General features: G+C 40.2%; 1 protein-coding gene across 2 annotated transcripts in view; it reads left to right on the forward strand.

Moving 5' to 3' along the window:
- Nucleotides 1–12645, forward strand: part of tp53i11b (tumor protein p53 inducible protein 11b) — a 45758-nt gene extending 33113 nt beyond the window's left edge. For both annotated transcript variants that reach the window (XM_074678384.1, XM_074678383.1), the window contains 5 exons: nt 5272–5330; nt 5499–5547; nt 5907–6003; nt 9410–9511; nt 10158–12645. In XM_074678384.1, the coding sequence (XP_074534485.1) occupies nt 5272–5330; nt 5499–5547; nt 5907–6003; nt 9410–9511; nt 10158–10291 (441 nt within the window). In that variant the 3' untranslated portion in view covers nt 10292–12645. The remainder of the gene's footprint in view (nt 1–5271; nt 5331–5498; nt 5548–5906; nt 6004–9409; nt 9512–10157) is intronic.
- Nucleotides 12646–13787: the final 1142 nt, after the last annotated feature.

The following is a 13787-nucleotide window of genomic DNA, read 5'->3' on the forward strand; positions in this document are numbered from 1 at the left end:
TCCTCATAATAAACAATGTTATCAGGCCTTGCATACCTTTATTTATCCTGCAAGCCGAGTCTTACCCATTCAACATGGCATTGACCCTCATTTTGAAATTAAATGTCGATCTTGCAGTCTAATTGTTCCCCTCTTCTGCACTATTGTCCTGTTGGCCTTGAGTTGTTGTACTTATCCTTGCCATGAGTGTCTGTGATAAGGAAACTCCTGGGATCTAACAGTGAGGTTTAGCTGTGCAGAGGAAACAGTTGGCTTTATCCCTGCAGTAAACAAAGGAGGGAAGTGCTCCTGTGGTCTGCAGACTGTCTCTTCCTGCCTTTTTTGACTACACCGAGATAAAAATATTGCTTCTCGATTATATTCAGTGAGAGAAAGGCTTTGTATTTGTTCCGCAACCGTGTGTGAGCGCGACAGTGCCAAGAGATAATGACATATCGTCTCCTTTAACTTGCTGGTTCACTGCTTCAGTGCTAAGGTCATGTAGCAGCAGCCACACTCTGTCAGTGTGAGTCCAAGGCTTTGTAAACAAGACATGGCACAATGTGCTATGGTGTATTCAGTGTTTACTCAGTATTCAGCCCATCCACTTAATGTGACATCACCAGCATCCATCATACAGGAAGCTTTCTGACTAAATTGCAGACTTATAGATTTCTATGTCTAAATATTTTCCTGCCCCTGCCTGGAAATGTGACCTTTGTTCACTGAATGTATCTGGCAAGGTGACTGATGGCAAGGCCAGGCAGCAGCAGCTGGTATTAAGCGTCTCCCTCAAACAACACTGTGCATTTCTTTCTTTTCCCGTCTCTCCCTCTGTCCACAGCTCCCTTCCGCTCTGTTCCACCTCCAGGCCAGTCGGTCCCCTCTGAGTATTTCTCATGCCAGTCATGAATATTTATGTGTTCCTGTCGAAAACACCTCCTGAAACCACAGGCACAGGAAGGCTGATTCACCTTGTCATGTGATCACAGCTGGCACAGATGGATTCATATCCAGGCGTGTCAGCTGTGCTGCAAACAGAGATGCAATAGGTCTCATTTGAAAGTCTTAATGGGGGAGTTTCTCTTCTCTTAGAGCATGAAGATGTTGGAAAGGATGCTTTTTACTCTATTTCAGTTTGTAGTAAAATCCATTACTACAGGTATAAACTACTGTTATCAAGATTCAACTGTTTCTGAAGTTATGTTGGTGTTACTCAGGACGTGATTTCGTCAGCTAGTTTTGACAATGTTCCTCCACTCTGATGCAGTAGCAGATTTAAAGGGACAGTTCAGTTTTTTTTTTAAGTGGGGTTGTATGAGCTCTATGTGACCACTAAGGACATTAGATACAGTAGAAAGTTGTCTCCTCTCCCTCAGTAAGACACAGACTGTAATCGCTGGTGACGAGGAAATAGGTGCTAACAGGGAAATACCGTACCGGATTCAAAGGCTATTTTCTCTGCCTACAAGAACTAAAATCAAAAAGTAATACCACAGTTTAAGAGTACGCTACATATAATAATTTTTAAGTGTAAGTTTGATCAAGTATCGTAATTCTTTTGTTTGAACTCTAAGGATTGTGAAGCAGCGTAGGAAATTCAAAATGAGTGACAATGACAGCGACGATGAAGTTCCATTCACTTTGGAACCAAACGATACCTGTATGAACCGGAGTACAGAAGAGGAGCTGCTACAGATGGCGACTGAAAGGAATACAGAGGAAACATCCCCGGATGTTAATGAATGTTTATATTTCCGAAGACTTAATGCACTTAAAAATTATTATATGTAGCGTACTCTTAAACTATGGTATTACTTTTTGATTTTAGTTCTTGTAGGCAGAGAAAATAGCCTTTGAATCTGGTATGGTCTTTCCCTGTTAGCGCCTATTTCCTCGTCACCAGCGATTAAAGTTTGTGTCTTACTGAGGGAGAGGAGACAACTTTCTACTGTATCTAATGTCCTTAGTGATCACATAGAGCTCATACAACCCCACTTCAAAAAAACTGAACTGTCCCTTTAAGGACGATAAACCATCGGCAGCCTTAGTCATAATATTTCTTATTAATTACACAAATGATTTAGTTTTATTCACCCCACAAACGTGACATTTAGCAAAAAGCTGAGTTTCTACCTGCTTTACTTATGTCATGAATTAGTTATGTTGGTTTTACTACTTCACAGCAAGTTTTAATGAGGACGCTCATTGATATTAGAGGAGTCATTGGGCCCTGGGGCTTCTAATGAAGGAATAAAACTGCCTTAATTTTCATCAACAACTCCTGAAATCTGTGACCAAATTTGGGAATGCTTCAGCTGCTAACCACATCTTCATACACCAGTTAGCCTTAACATTATATCTTAGTTATAACAGCTCCTGTGAGTGGAACATTTAAGGCAACAAGTGAACATTTTGTCCTTGTAGTCAATATGTAGGAAGCAGAAGAGGGGGACTGGTCAGGCCAGATTGGAGTTTAAAGATGCTGGGATCAGTGCATCTATAAACTCCAGCTCTTGTGGAGTGTTCCTGGTTTTCAGTGGTTTTCAGTATCATAGACTGTACAGACACACAGATGCAATGCTAGAGTCTGTTCTGCTGTGGTTTTGGTGATTTTGGTGCAGGCTGTTTCTTAACTTTAAAACTCACATTGGGCAGAAACTAAATGATGCTGTCCTTTACAGTTTATCATCAGTGCTAACTGAGAGTGGTCCAAGGACAGAGAACAGATGAAGTGGTGAGAGGTGCAATAACAGCTGAGGCTTATTGTGTGTGGTTAACGAAGGCTGACCGTTGAGGTCTAATTCAACAGAGGAGCTACTGAAACTCATACTCATCAAAAGTTCTGATTGAGTTGTGTCAGTACATCATGGCTGGTTGTGTACAGAGCTGTATCCCTGCAGACCATTCTGTGTGTCCATGATGACATCTGAGCATCACCAGAGGTGAGGACAGCTGGGGCGAGTTATCAGACCTGGACCACAAAACAACAGAAGAGTTGCTCTGACTAGAGCCCGACTGATTAATCGGGCCAATTATGCCTGTCACCGATTAATCAACATCGGCCAAAATGTAGCCGATTATAAAAAATTTTGCTCCACAGGGATTCTGTCACTCCTGTTCCTGTGTGTCTGTGTGTCGGGCTGCACACTGCCCGAGTGCCTGCCCCCTCAGTCCACCATTACCTAATGTAAAACTATAGAATGACGTTTCAACATTGTGTTAGTTGCTTTTTTGTGAGATAAACAGAGATAAATGCTACTGTTATTTCACACGTCCACCATTATCTAATGTAAGACTATAATACGGCGTTTTAACAATGTGTAATTTGCTCATTGTGTGTTTACAGTTTGACTTTTTTTCTACTTACTGTGTTTAAAGTTTGACTTCTTTACTTATTATTGTGTTTACAGCTTGTTCTTATTTATCATTGGTTTACTCTACAGTTCTTATGTTGACAGTTTTATAATTTATGTTCCTTGTTTTAATTGAATAGTTTTCTGTCTCTGTCTTGAATCATATGGGTATTATAATGATTTGTGATTATATACAGTATATATCCTGTGTATATCAATGAATTTATTATATATATATCAGCCGATATATTGGATATTGGCCGATATATTGGATATTGTCTTTTTTTTGCCCCCAGTATTGGTATCGGCATCAGCCCCAAAAATCCCATATCAGTCGGACTCTAGCTCTGACCCAGCTCAACTTGGCTGACTTGATCTTCACTTTACCAGATCTCTGTCAAGCATCTTGTCGGATGTACTAGACAACAAAGTCTGATCTTTGGAGGCCCCACCTCACAACTTCCTTCCTTTGACGTTTCTTTTATGTTCCGTAATTTCTGCACCACTTTTTTTGGCATGTGAATCTTAAAAAGAAAATGCACAAATCATGGCACAAATAATTAAGCATCCTTGCTGGAACTGCTGCTGAAGAAGACTGCACACAAATGTGTTAGCAGATGAACACCAGCCCTTCCTTGAAACTTATGTAAGAGAGCTAATGATAATAATAATTACATATCAGGAATGATCAAACTGTCTTCACAAAACAATCAATACAGAGTCGTCCTCTTCAACTTTGGGTTCCTGATGCAGGACTGCAGGGCTCAAGCCTGAGTCCATGTTACAAGTCCTGCGATACGGCACTCCAGAACTGCCTCCAGCAGTAATATTAGGAGCCTCACAGCCTTTTTTGAATACTTTATTCCAGTAGTAAAAACTGCATTCAGCACGGTGTTTTTCTTTCTGCACAGTCCTTGCTATGAGAAATAGATTGCTAGCTGCCACTCTATGCACATGGGCTGTAAATGGACGGAAAAACAGTTCTAGCTCATTTAACATCAGCCTGTTTATGGTGGCACAAATAAAAGAGTTGTTATGAAACACCAACAGCTGCAGAATAGAGGAGAGACCAAAGTGAGAAAGATTGACATGAAATGAATTTCTACTGAACAGGATATGGTCTTTAGCAGAGTTTACAGCCTGGCTGTTTGAAAAGAAAAATCATTAAGTCTCGACTCTGCAGACAATGAGCTTTGAACACACTGTGTAAAACGTGGTCAATCATTTGTATGTATGTTGTCTTTGAATTGACTGGATGTGTGGTTGCCAGATGCCTCTGTGTCACTGAGTGCTTCTTGGGAATACATTAGCCATGATGAAGCAGTTATTAGCATTCCAGCATCGTCTTGCTTCAGTGATAAGAGCTGCTTATCACAACTGACTTAAAACGCCTGAGTCTGTTTTCTGGATCCTGCTTAATGAAACCCTCATTTGGTTTCTTTGTTTGACTTGATTAGTAGTTTATTTGCTTTCTTCATTTATTAGTTTATTTAGTTTATGTAACTTTCTTCTAATAAATGCTTCAGGCTCAGGAGATTATGAATGCAGTGTTGTGTGGCAGTTGTGTCACTTGGATTCAGTTAAATTGTTGCTTTTTCTCTGTTGTGACTTCTGTTTCCACCCTGATTTTGCAGCGAGTTGTTGTTTTAACATACTTTTGGCACTTTCAGTTTGGCAAGGAAGGTGAAGACATGACTATTTTGATATTATCTAACTTTTTTTTTCTCTACAGCTCTGTTTATTTTTTCTTTTCAGCTTTCTTCTGATGTGTTGACAGTTTCAAACACCTCCACACAGAGCGCTTTAGTCTTGGTTATATGATTCTTTGTTGTCTCACTGTCATAACAAATATCTGTTAGAATGACTTCATTGCTACTTCTCCTTCCTTCCCATAACTCATATCCTTTTCCTGCCTTCTTGTCCTGTTTGCTCACAGATCAGCCAGATGCTCGGAAATGAGATGAAGTTTGCTGTGCGAGAGCCCGTCGGGCTGAGGTGAGATTTCAGCTGCTCAGAAGAGCTCACACTTTACACGTCAGACTGTGTAAGTTCACTTGTGTGTCACTTCCAGGAAAGTTCAGCATCTTGCAAACTCTGAGACGAGGAAAGAGCAGTTTGGGTTGCAGGAAGTGTACAGTTGGTGATGTAATCTCTCTTTTTCAGGGTGTGGATACTCATCTCTGCAGTGGGTTTCACAGTTATGGGCCTGATGGTAAGCGTTTATTACAACAGCATCATCACAGTGAATAAGTTGTTTCATATTCATGACACAAAAAGTCAATGAATGCACACTAGTTTAGAGTCTTTGTAGATAAAAACACAGATCTTAGGAAAAGAAACAATCATGTAACAAAAACCAGTCAGTGGGTTACTGTAGAGTCATTCTTGTCACTAAGGGACATCTGGAGAGACAGCACGCTCTTTGCCGGCTTTATCACCAAAACACTCAATATCCTCAGTGTTTGGTGGTTGGAAGTCACAGCCTGCTGCATTTCGGGGGCGTTTGTGGAGGACAGAATTCTGTTGTGTTGATATGACAGACTTGTGTTGTGCTTTTGTATTCCCACACAGGCCCTGGTGTTTCCAAACCAGCTATATGAGGTTGTTTTTGAGGAGGAGCTCTCCACGACCAACATCTCTGTGCGCCTTTATGGAGGAGCCCTGCTCAGTAAGTCCCTGCTCTGAAAGTGCATAAATATACGCTGAAGTACATTCTATATATACAGCAGCTCTGCATTAGGGAGTGCTACAGCTATGATGCAATAATACTGACACACTACTTGTAATGTATTTAAATGCTTAAAATATACCCGTCTCAAGTTCATCTGGGATTTGGTGATTCAAATCCATTTATTGCAGTTTACTCACTCGCCGTCAGAATACAGTACAAAAGCTCTCTTTCTGCTGCAAAGTCATGCCTTGAGGCTACAAGCAGTGGCTGTATGATTTCATTCAGCGCTCTGTCTCCGCAGTTCACTATTAAAGACCAATTCTGCTGAGTTTGAGCTGCAAAGTTGCCTTTGTGTCCGCGGCCTCATATATCAAGTCTAGATCTAGTGGGAACACTGTCAGTGGAAGCAGGACAGTGTATGCTCTCTACAAATATATGTGTGTATGTGTGTGCATGTGTCCATGTGCGGGGGATGGAGCTCACAAAGAGGAGAGTGTATTACTCAACTTTACAATTTCCAGTATGGTCACTCGATCCAGCAGCTCTCTTCTTTGTTTTTTGTTTTTTTTTACCTTCCATCCTGCCTTTAGCCCATCCATCCACAGAAGATGATTTTAAACATAACAGGTAGCTGTGATGTTTTAACTCGCTTCAGTGAGATGTGAGCGATTATTTTAATGGCCTCAGCTGGAGACACGGTGAGTCAGTCACTCATTGAGTGATTACAGGGTTTGTTGGTGTGAAGAGGCACAATGTGAGGGACAGGTAGCACTCTGGTTCTTCCTTGATGGGAAAGGACACAGGGTAATAAAGCAGGGTGAAGAACAGGAATAGAATAAGGACATTTTAATGGCTCTTCTCCTGTTACATAATGAATGTCAGCACATCAGCACCTAGACGTTGAGTGGACAATACAGGGATAAAGTATTAATTCTACATTTTATTACGATCAGGAGTCAGGTTTTTCTGTCTTTAATTTTTATTTGCTAAGATATCATAGCATGAGTGAACATTTTAGCAGTATGTGTCCCTTATTTTTTTAAGGGTGTTCAAATTTTAAAATCGCACGTTTATATGTTCCCAAGTTTTGTAGACATGGTCCGTGTCTTATATTGCACAATTCCGTAAGTACACTTACACAAAGTGCAGTGCGTACACTCTGCACATACTAAGACACTATCTAACAGAGTAGTGTTGTCGCAAATCAAACATTGCTGCTTCAGACAAACCAGAAATTACAGTCGCATTTCACACATTTCACAAAACCACATCCATCAACTACCATCCAATCTTTTCTCGCCCCTTCCTCAAAGTAGCCAACATGGAGACCGTTGAAGGTGATAAATGTCCACTGTTCCACACTCCACTTGGGAGCTGAAAAATTAGAGAGCACTGCATTTTCCATACTGACCGTGTGAACACACTTATGCACTCAAAACAGTGTAAGTGCAGAAGTACGTGGTTTGGAGACACAGCCATGGTTCAGTTCATTTCTGGTTCAGTATAGGATACAAATACAACATTTCTTTTCCTTTACTTAAAACTTGAAGAACTTCCATTTTTCACAAATGAGATAAAATAAATAGAATAATCAAATAGAATAATGAGCAACCTGCAACAAAAATGGTCTCCAATAAAAAAAGACAATAAAACATTTTAGGGAACTGGAACAGGCTCTGATAACATCCGCTTTGTTGAGCGCACACCCCTTTTTTGGCCCAGATTCAGTGTAAAAAAGACATCAGGAACTCTGGATGTCAATCCATCATTTGTGAGTGCTATGAGCGTTGTCTTGGGTTAGTCTGCCACTGAGCAAGTTTTTGCTATAGCTTATTGATAAAAAGCTACATTACATGTGTTTAAATCCTGTCTCAACAATTTAGTATGGTTGTAGATCTGTGCTGTAAAATATATTTTTTTCCTCTTAGAAAAACCAGTAATACTATCTAAATGCCAAAGGGAGTTGTTTTGAGATATGGTCTCTTCTGAACAATATATCCACACACCACCTTATCCATCGTCTTATCCATTAGGTTTTGACAGTAGTATTTCAGTGGGAATCCCAAATTTCCCCAAACAGTACACTTAAATGGTAGATTTGAGTGTTGTGGATTTAAAGTACTTTTTATTCTGCACTCATCTGCACTGAAACCAAAACCATGCACCCACTTTTTACCCTTTTACTCTCCTAAAAAGTGAATGATGTACAGGCTTTCCAGTATGACTGAGCATTCACATTAATACCTGGATACTTTGCCTCCCAAGACTCCAGGGTCAGGTTCTTCTGGTTCTCTAGCAGATATTTTCCTGTTAGCAAATTTATTTTTGAAAATGATTGGTCGTTAAACTGTCCGCCCCCAAGTCAAATAATAAACCCTGATACACCATCAAACAGACTAAAATGCACACATAAAATAATAAACCTTCAGTTTTCTCTTCTGCAGATCTCTACTTTCAGCACAGTTTGATCATGTTCAAACACAAAAATCTAATTGTTTTTCTTGGAATTGTTTTGTTGTTGATTGACTCCCTCTTTGTGGAAAAACCTGGTGCTACTTCTGGCATGGAAATGCAGAGTTTGTTGCCAGTTTCTCAAAATAGTGTCAACTGAGTGCATGGCAACCATAACTGTTGTCTGATATGATCTCCTCCCCCTCATCACAAGATATCTACGACAGGAAAACCTCACATTCTACTGCCTTTTATTCATATCCTGCGAAATCTAAAAAAAAAAAAAGAAACAGTCAAATCTGCTACATGAAAAACATACCCTGCTGCATGATTACTGCATCGCCCGAGGAGAGATGGTGTATAACCACATGGCACTGTAGAGAGGGATATGAATAAACCAGCTGTCGATCTCATAAGGCCAGCAAAAGATGGCTGCTTTATTTTAAATGTCAGCGGGGCTGTGGGGATTAGCTGAGAAAAAGGAGGATGTCTTACAAGACAAGGAGCAGTAAATGGGGCAAAGGATGGGGTCTCATCTGCCACACAGATGGAACCTGGCAGGAAGAGGATTCAGTCCATCAGCCCTCCCACCTTTCTTTCCAGCCCTGCTTGCATCCATCACTTCATCCCCGCGTGTGCATGTGTGTCTGTATTTGTGTTAGTGTGTGACAGGGTAGATTCAGTGAAAATTCAACTAGAAAAATGATGGCAAATGAAATGACTGCACACAGGCTTTTATCTCAATCAATGAGTCAGTGCATTCAACAGTCAATAGGCCAATTATCACTGTGTGCACATGGCGTGACAGATAACAGCTGCAAGTGAACCATTCTCACAGCAGCTTTGTTAGCTGAATTGCTCTTGAATGTGTATCTGCCATCAGTCCTGAGCCGTCTCCTTTTTGCTATTTTCATTCCCATGCCCCTGAATCCTTGAATGCCCTGTTTTCCAGGCCTGGCCCTCATTCTGTGGAACGGACTCTACACAGTGGAGAAAATCATCATCCAGTGGACTCTGCTCAGCGAGGCCTGCTACTTTGCCATCCAGTTTTTAGGTGATTATACTTTTATATGTGCATTTTTGTCTTTTAATGTTAGATCACCTCTCATGCAGTCTGCCTCCCTTTATTAGCGACTTAGTTAGACAGTATTGATTTTCCTGTAAAGGATTTGAAATATTTGAGTTTTTACTGCCCTCTTGTGTTCAGAGTGTGGAGTTACAGCCTTGTTTGTGGCTCAAGTAGTTGCCCTTTTCAGTCACACTCACCCACATGCTCATAGATGCATATTTGAAGACTTTTTTTGATCTGTACAACTTTTCAAAGACCTCCTCCTAAAAAACACTGAATCGAAGTGATGGGAGGCAAACTTTTGAGTCCTGGTTCTCTGGAAAATAACTCCAAAGTTTAACTGAAGCTAATCAGAGACTTCAGGAGTCATAATAGAACAAAATGAAGAAAATTACCCTCCTCATTTACCCAAACCAGCCCAACAATTGCAGTAAAAGAAAAGTGTCTCAATTTACGTAATGACATTTGGGGATTGTTTCAGTGCTTGCCTAGAAAATGTAAGAACCTGTTGGTTTTTTTTTTTAAACTACTTTCAATGAGAAGATTTACTTTTTTAAATGTACACTTTGACTTTTGTTCAGCGATTAAGGAATAAAGAATGAAGTTGTAAACATTTCTCTTTTCGTTCCAGTGACATCCATCACCTTAGTGGAGATTGGCATCCTGCCTAACGCAGCCATGCTGCTCCTCATCAGCCGAGTGCTCTTCCTGGTGGTCACCATGGCATACTACTACCACCTGGGCCGTAAACCCAAGAAGATCTGAGCCGAATATGTGACACTTCAAAGGAGGGGACAGCTGAGCACAGGTCACAAACACAGAGTCAGAAGGTTTGGGATGAAGATTGATCAGGGTGTGGAGCGTTACTTTTTCATCGGATCCCCCCTCCCTCTCCTTCTGCGGGACCTACTTTATTCCAACCTCCAGTATTCAACGGATAAGCACAGTGTCACATTCCAGGCTGTACAACAAGAATGACAAACCTCATAGTGGAAGTGAATGTCTCATTCACTGGGCTGTGAGGTTAAGCCCCTCTTGACACACATTCCTCCTTTGTACTGCTTTGAGTGCTACCATTATTATCAGTTTGTGTGCATTGTGTCAGATAGTTGTACGGTTTGATATGTACAGGGCAGAGTCATTTCATACATCCTGCTACATGATTCTCAGCTTCAGTATTTAATGTTTAATAATCTCTTGATCACTTTCAAGGACTTTGTTCTCCTGTGCTTTCTTTGTTTCTTGCTTGATGCTGTTGGTCTTATCTCCTTACCGTGTGTATACTAATGTAAAGCCTGAACATCTGTGCTCTTGCATGATTCGCTGACAGTTGTCCAGTGGGCAATGTTCAAGAGCATTAACCATGCTCAGTGTAAGAGTCAGGTTCAGTCAATTAAGCTATGTTTAGCACACAAAGGTTACTCTTACAGTTATATTTTTTACTTTTAATAATCAATCATTTCCTAATTTTAATTATCCAAAAGAAAATACTGAATCCAAACATTTTTCAGGGACTTTTTTTTTCAGTCATAAAGTTCTACCAAAGTTAAAGTAAGTTGTTTTGTACAGAGTATTTAAACTGCAGAGATTAGTACATGTAATGTTTAAATTTTACAGGTCTACTGTGTTGTAGTTGAAAAGCAGTTTAATTCTGTCCCTGTTTTGCGTGCAGTGTAAGGCAGGACTCCACAAAGCGATCTTACAGGAAGTTTTAACATTCTGACCTTTGCTGTAACGCTAATGTAACAAGGTGAGCATGTCAGTGTGCCGAGCAAACAAAACCTGAGCTGGTCCCCTTTCCGTGATGTAGCACAGTCTTTTTTTATTTAACATGCACCATATCCTTAGCCTTGCCTTAAAACTACTTAAAGAACAGTCAGAACACTGCATCCTGCTTCTTTTGTACATATGTAAATAATAGCATTTACGATCATGTGGTGTTCTTGTGAAACAAACAGGGAAGTAGTTCAGTATTAGTTGAACGCTTTTCAGATCTTTCTCTTGGCGTGTTTTTTTCTTTGTACATATTTAAGTGAATTTTGTGTTTTTGAGGTCTTGCATGAATATAATCCTGTTAAAGAAAAAGCTCCAACTGTGTAGCAAGCTGCCACCAACTAGAGCACAAACAGCACTGAAAGACCAAAAAAGAACATTTCATTCATAATGCAGATAAACATTATGGGCTTCAAATCAAATATAATCCAACACTTGACAGACCTAAACCAAATTGATAAGTTCAGTGCATCTTCTACCTCCTGATACTCAACATTCCCGCCAGTACAAACGACCCAGTGAAAGTCTAATTTGTCAGCTCTGATCTCTGCAAACCAACACCTAATCAAAGCTTCCTGAAGATAGTTGACCCATTTTTTAAAATTTAACTCAAACTATCATTTTGAGTCTGAGTAGAAACACACTGTAGGTGTCCACAGAAGGTGGTCTATATTGTTTCAAATGACCACACTGAGTCCTGCCCCATAGGGAGTGGTCCTGAGGTTGCAGTGATTGAGGGTTTGCAGCAGTGAGTCCGGTGCTGTCGGCAGATGTGCTAGTTAACTCGGGCGATATTTCAGTTCAGATAGGGGACGTGAAACATGGGTGAGGTCTCCTGTTCTCCTGAAAAGTTGTAATTACCCTTTTTTCTAGTGTTTAATTAGATGCAGCCCTCTTGACTGACATTGTGCGCCCCAACCTACTGCTCAGTCCAGACTTGCATTGTAATTATGGAGTTCAAGAGAAATGTCGTTCCATTTCCGTCAATACTACAAGCCTCAAATCATCAGCCTCATGAAATGTTCAGAGGTCTGTGAAGCAGCTTATTTTAGGAGTGTTGGGGCAGAATTTTTGGGGGACGTGCTGAGGAAGGGAGGAAAGAAATGGCTCTTTCATCCTCTTGGATCTCAGACGCAAACATGTCAAATCATTACATTGCGAGCTGTTCATTCCCACTGACATAGATCCAACATATGGTGTGCTGTTGTGAATAGCAAACAAGGTCAAACTGTTTCAAGTTGTAGCAATGTGTTTTTATGTATATATGTGCTATATCGTACCTCAGAAATGAACTGTTATGTTCCACAATTTAGTTTGAAATAAAGGACACTATTGTTTATTTTGAAAACTGTGACAGTGATGTGATCACTTTTGTTGGATTTAATTTTCATATGGCAATATATAAGTACTGAAACATTTTATTTAATGACTTATAGTTACAGTTTTGCAAATGGACTTCTGCTGGGTAAAAATGTAATGGTATTTATGGACAATATATTCTGCAGCCACAGGGAAATTCAACTTTCCTCTGGGTTTGTGTTTACTGTTTAAAGCTACAGGTGGGAAAATGTTTGACAAATTTACCCCCTCATACAATGAAATACGAGAAATACCTGTCTCACACATTAGCAATTGTAAGCTTGATCAAAGCTTTCCACCCAGACGCACATTAATTCAACAGCACAGCTTGGTGAAGCCTCACACTGTGAAGCTCCTGCCTTCCTGAAGACACCATGTTAGTAGAGAGCCTTGAGCATGAGCAAATTTACCGCCAGATGCCAAAAAACATGACTTGCAATCAAACAGAACCCACAACCAGGTTTGAACAAGTCTGAACAACACAATAGTGTAATCTCATCTTTGTGTGTTGTTTTCTGTTTGGGAGTTGTTGAGCGTGTCACAACATGACATGCTACCAAGATCTGCTGATATATCTTTTTTTTTCCTGTTAGGTTTGAATGAACCTTGCTGGAATAGCTTAGCTCATATTTTTGCCCAACTTTTACCTTCCCAAGTGCTCTCTCACGTTGCAAGAAGGTAGAAAGAGGTGATTGTGTGGCACAGGAAATGTGTGTGAGTGTATGCGGGGTTGGGTTGTTTAAAGGCAAAAAGCTCCCATGTGTCACTGTTTACGCATTCTCCTCATACTTTCCACTTAATATATCGAGCCCTGGTTCATGTCTCAAAGGCATGCTGGTAAACTTTTTTAGACTACAACACGGCTATTCACAAGGTGGTCTAAATCATTTTTTTTTAAGTTAATGATCAACATATGTGTCATTATTTTATCTGTTGCGCATCTTTAGTGTACTTATCAGTATTTTATAGCAGTCCTAGAGCAATGTCTGACCTCTTATCACAAAGTATTTTTACTTTAACTCAACGTATATGTATTTTTGAATGTATTATCTGATCCAATATGCTTAATAGTGTGTTCCACCTAATTTGACTTATGAAAAAGCTGTTTCTGAGTGCTTTAACATTAGTG

Source organism: Halichoeres trimaculatus, unplaced genomic scaffold (genome assembly GCF_033239565.1).
Source record: "Halichoeres trimaculatus isolate MK-OKI-2021-1 unplaced genomic scaffold, fHalTri1.1 fHalTri1_scaffold_10, whole genome shotgun sequence".
Lineage (NCBI taxonomy): Eukaryota > Metazoa > Chordata > Actinopteri > Labriformes > Labridae > Halichoeres > Halichoeres trimaculatus.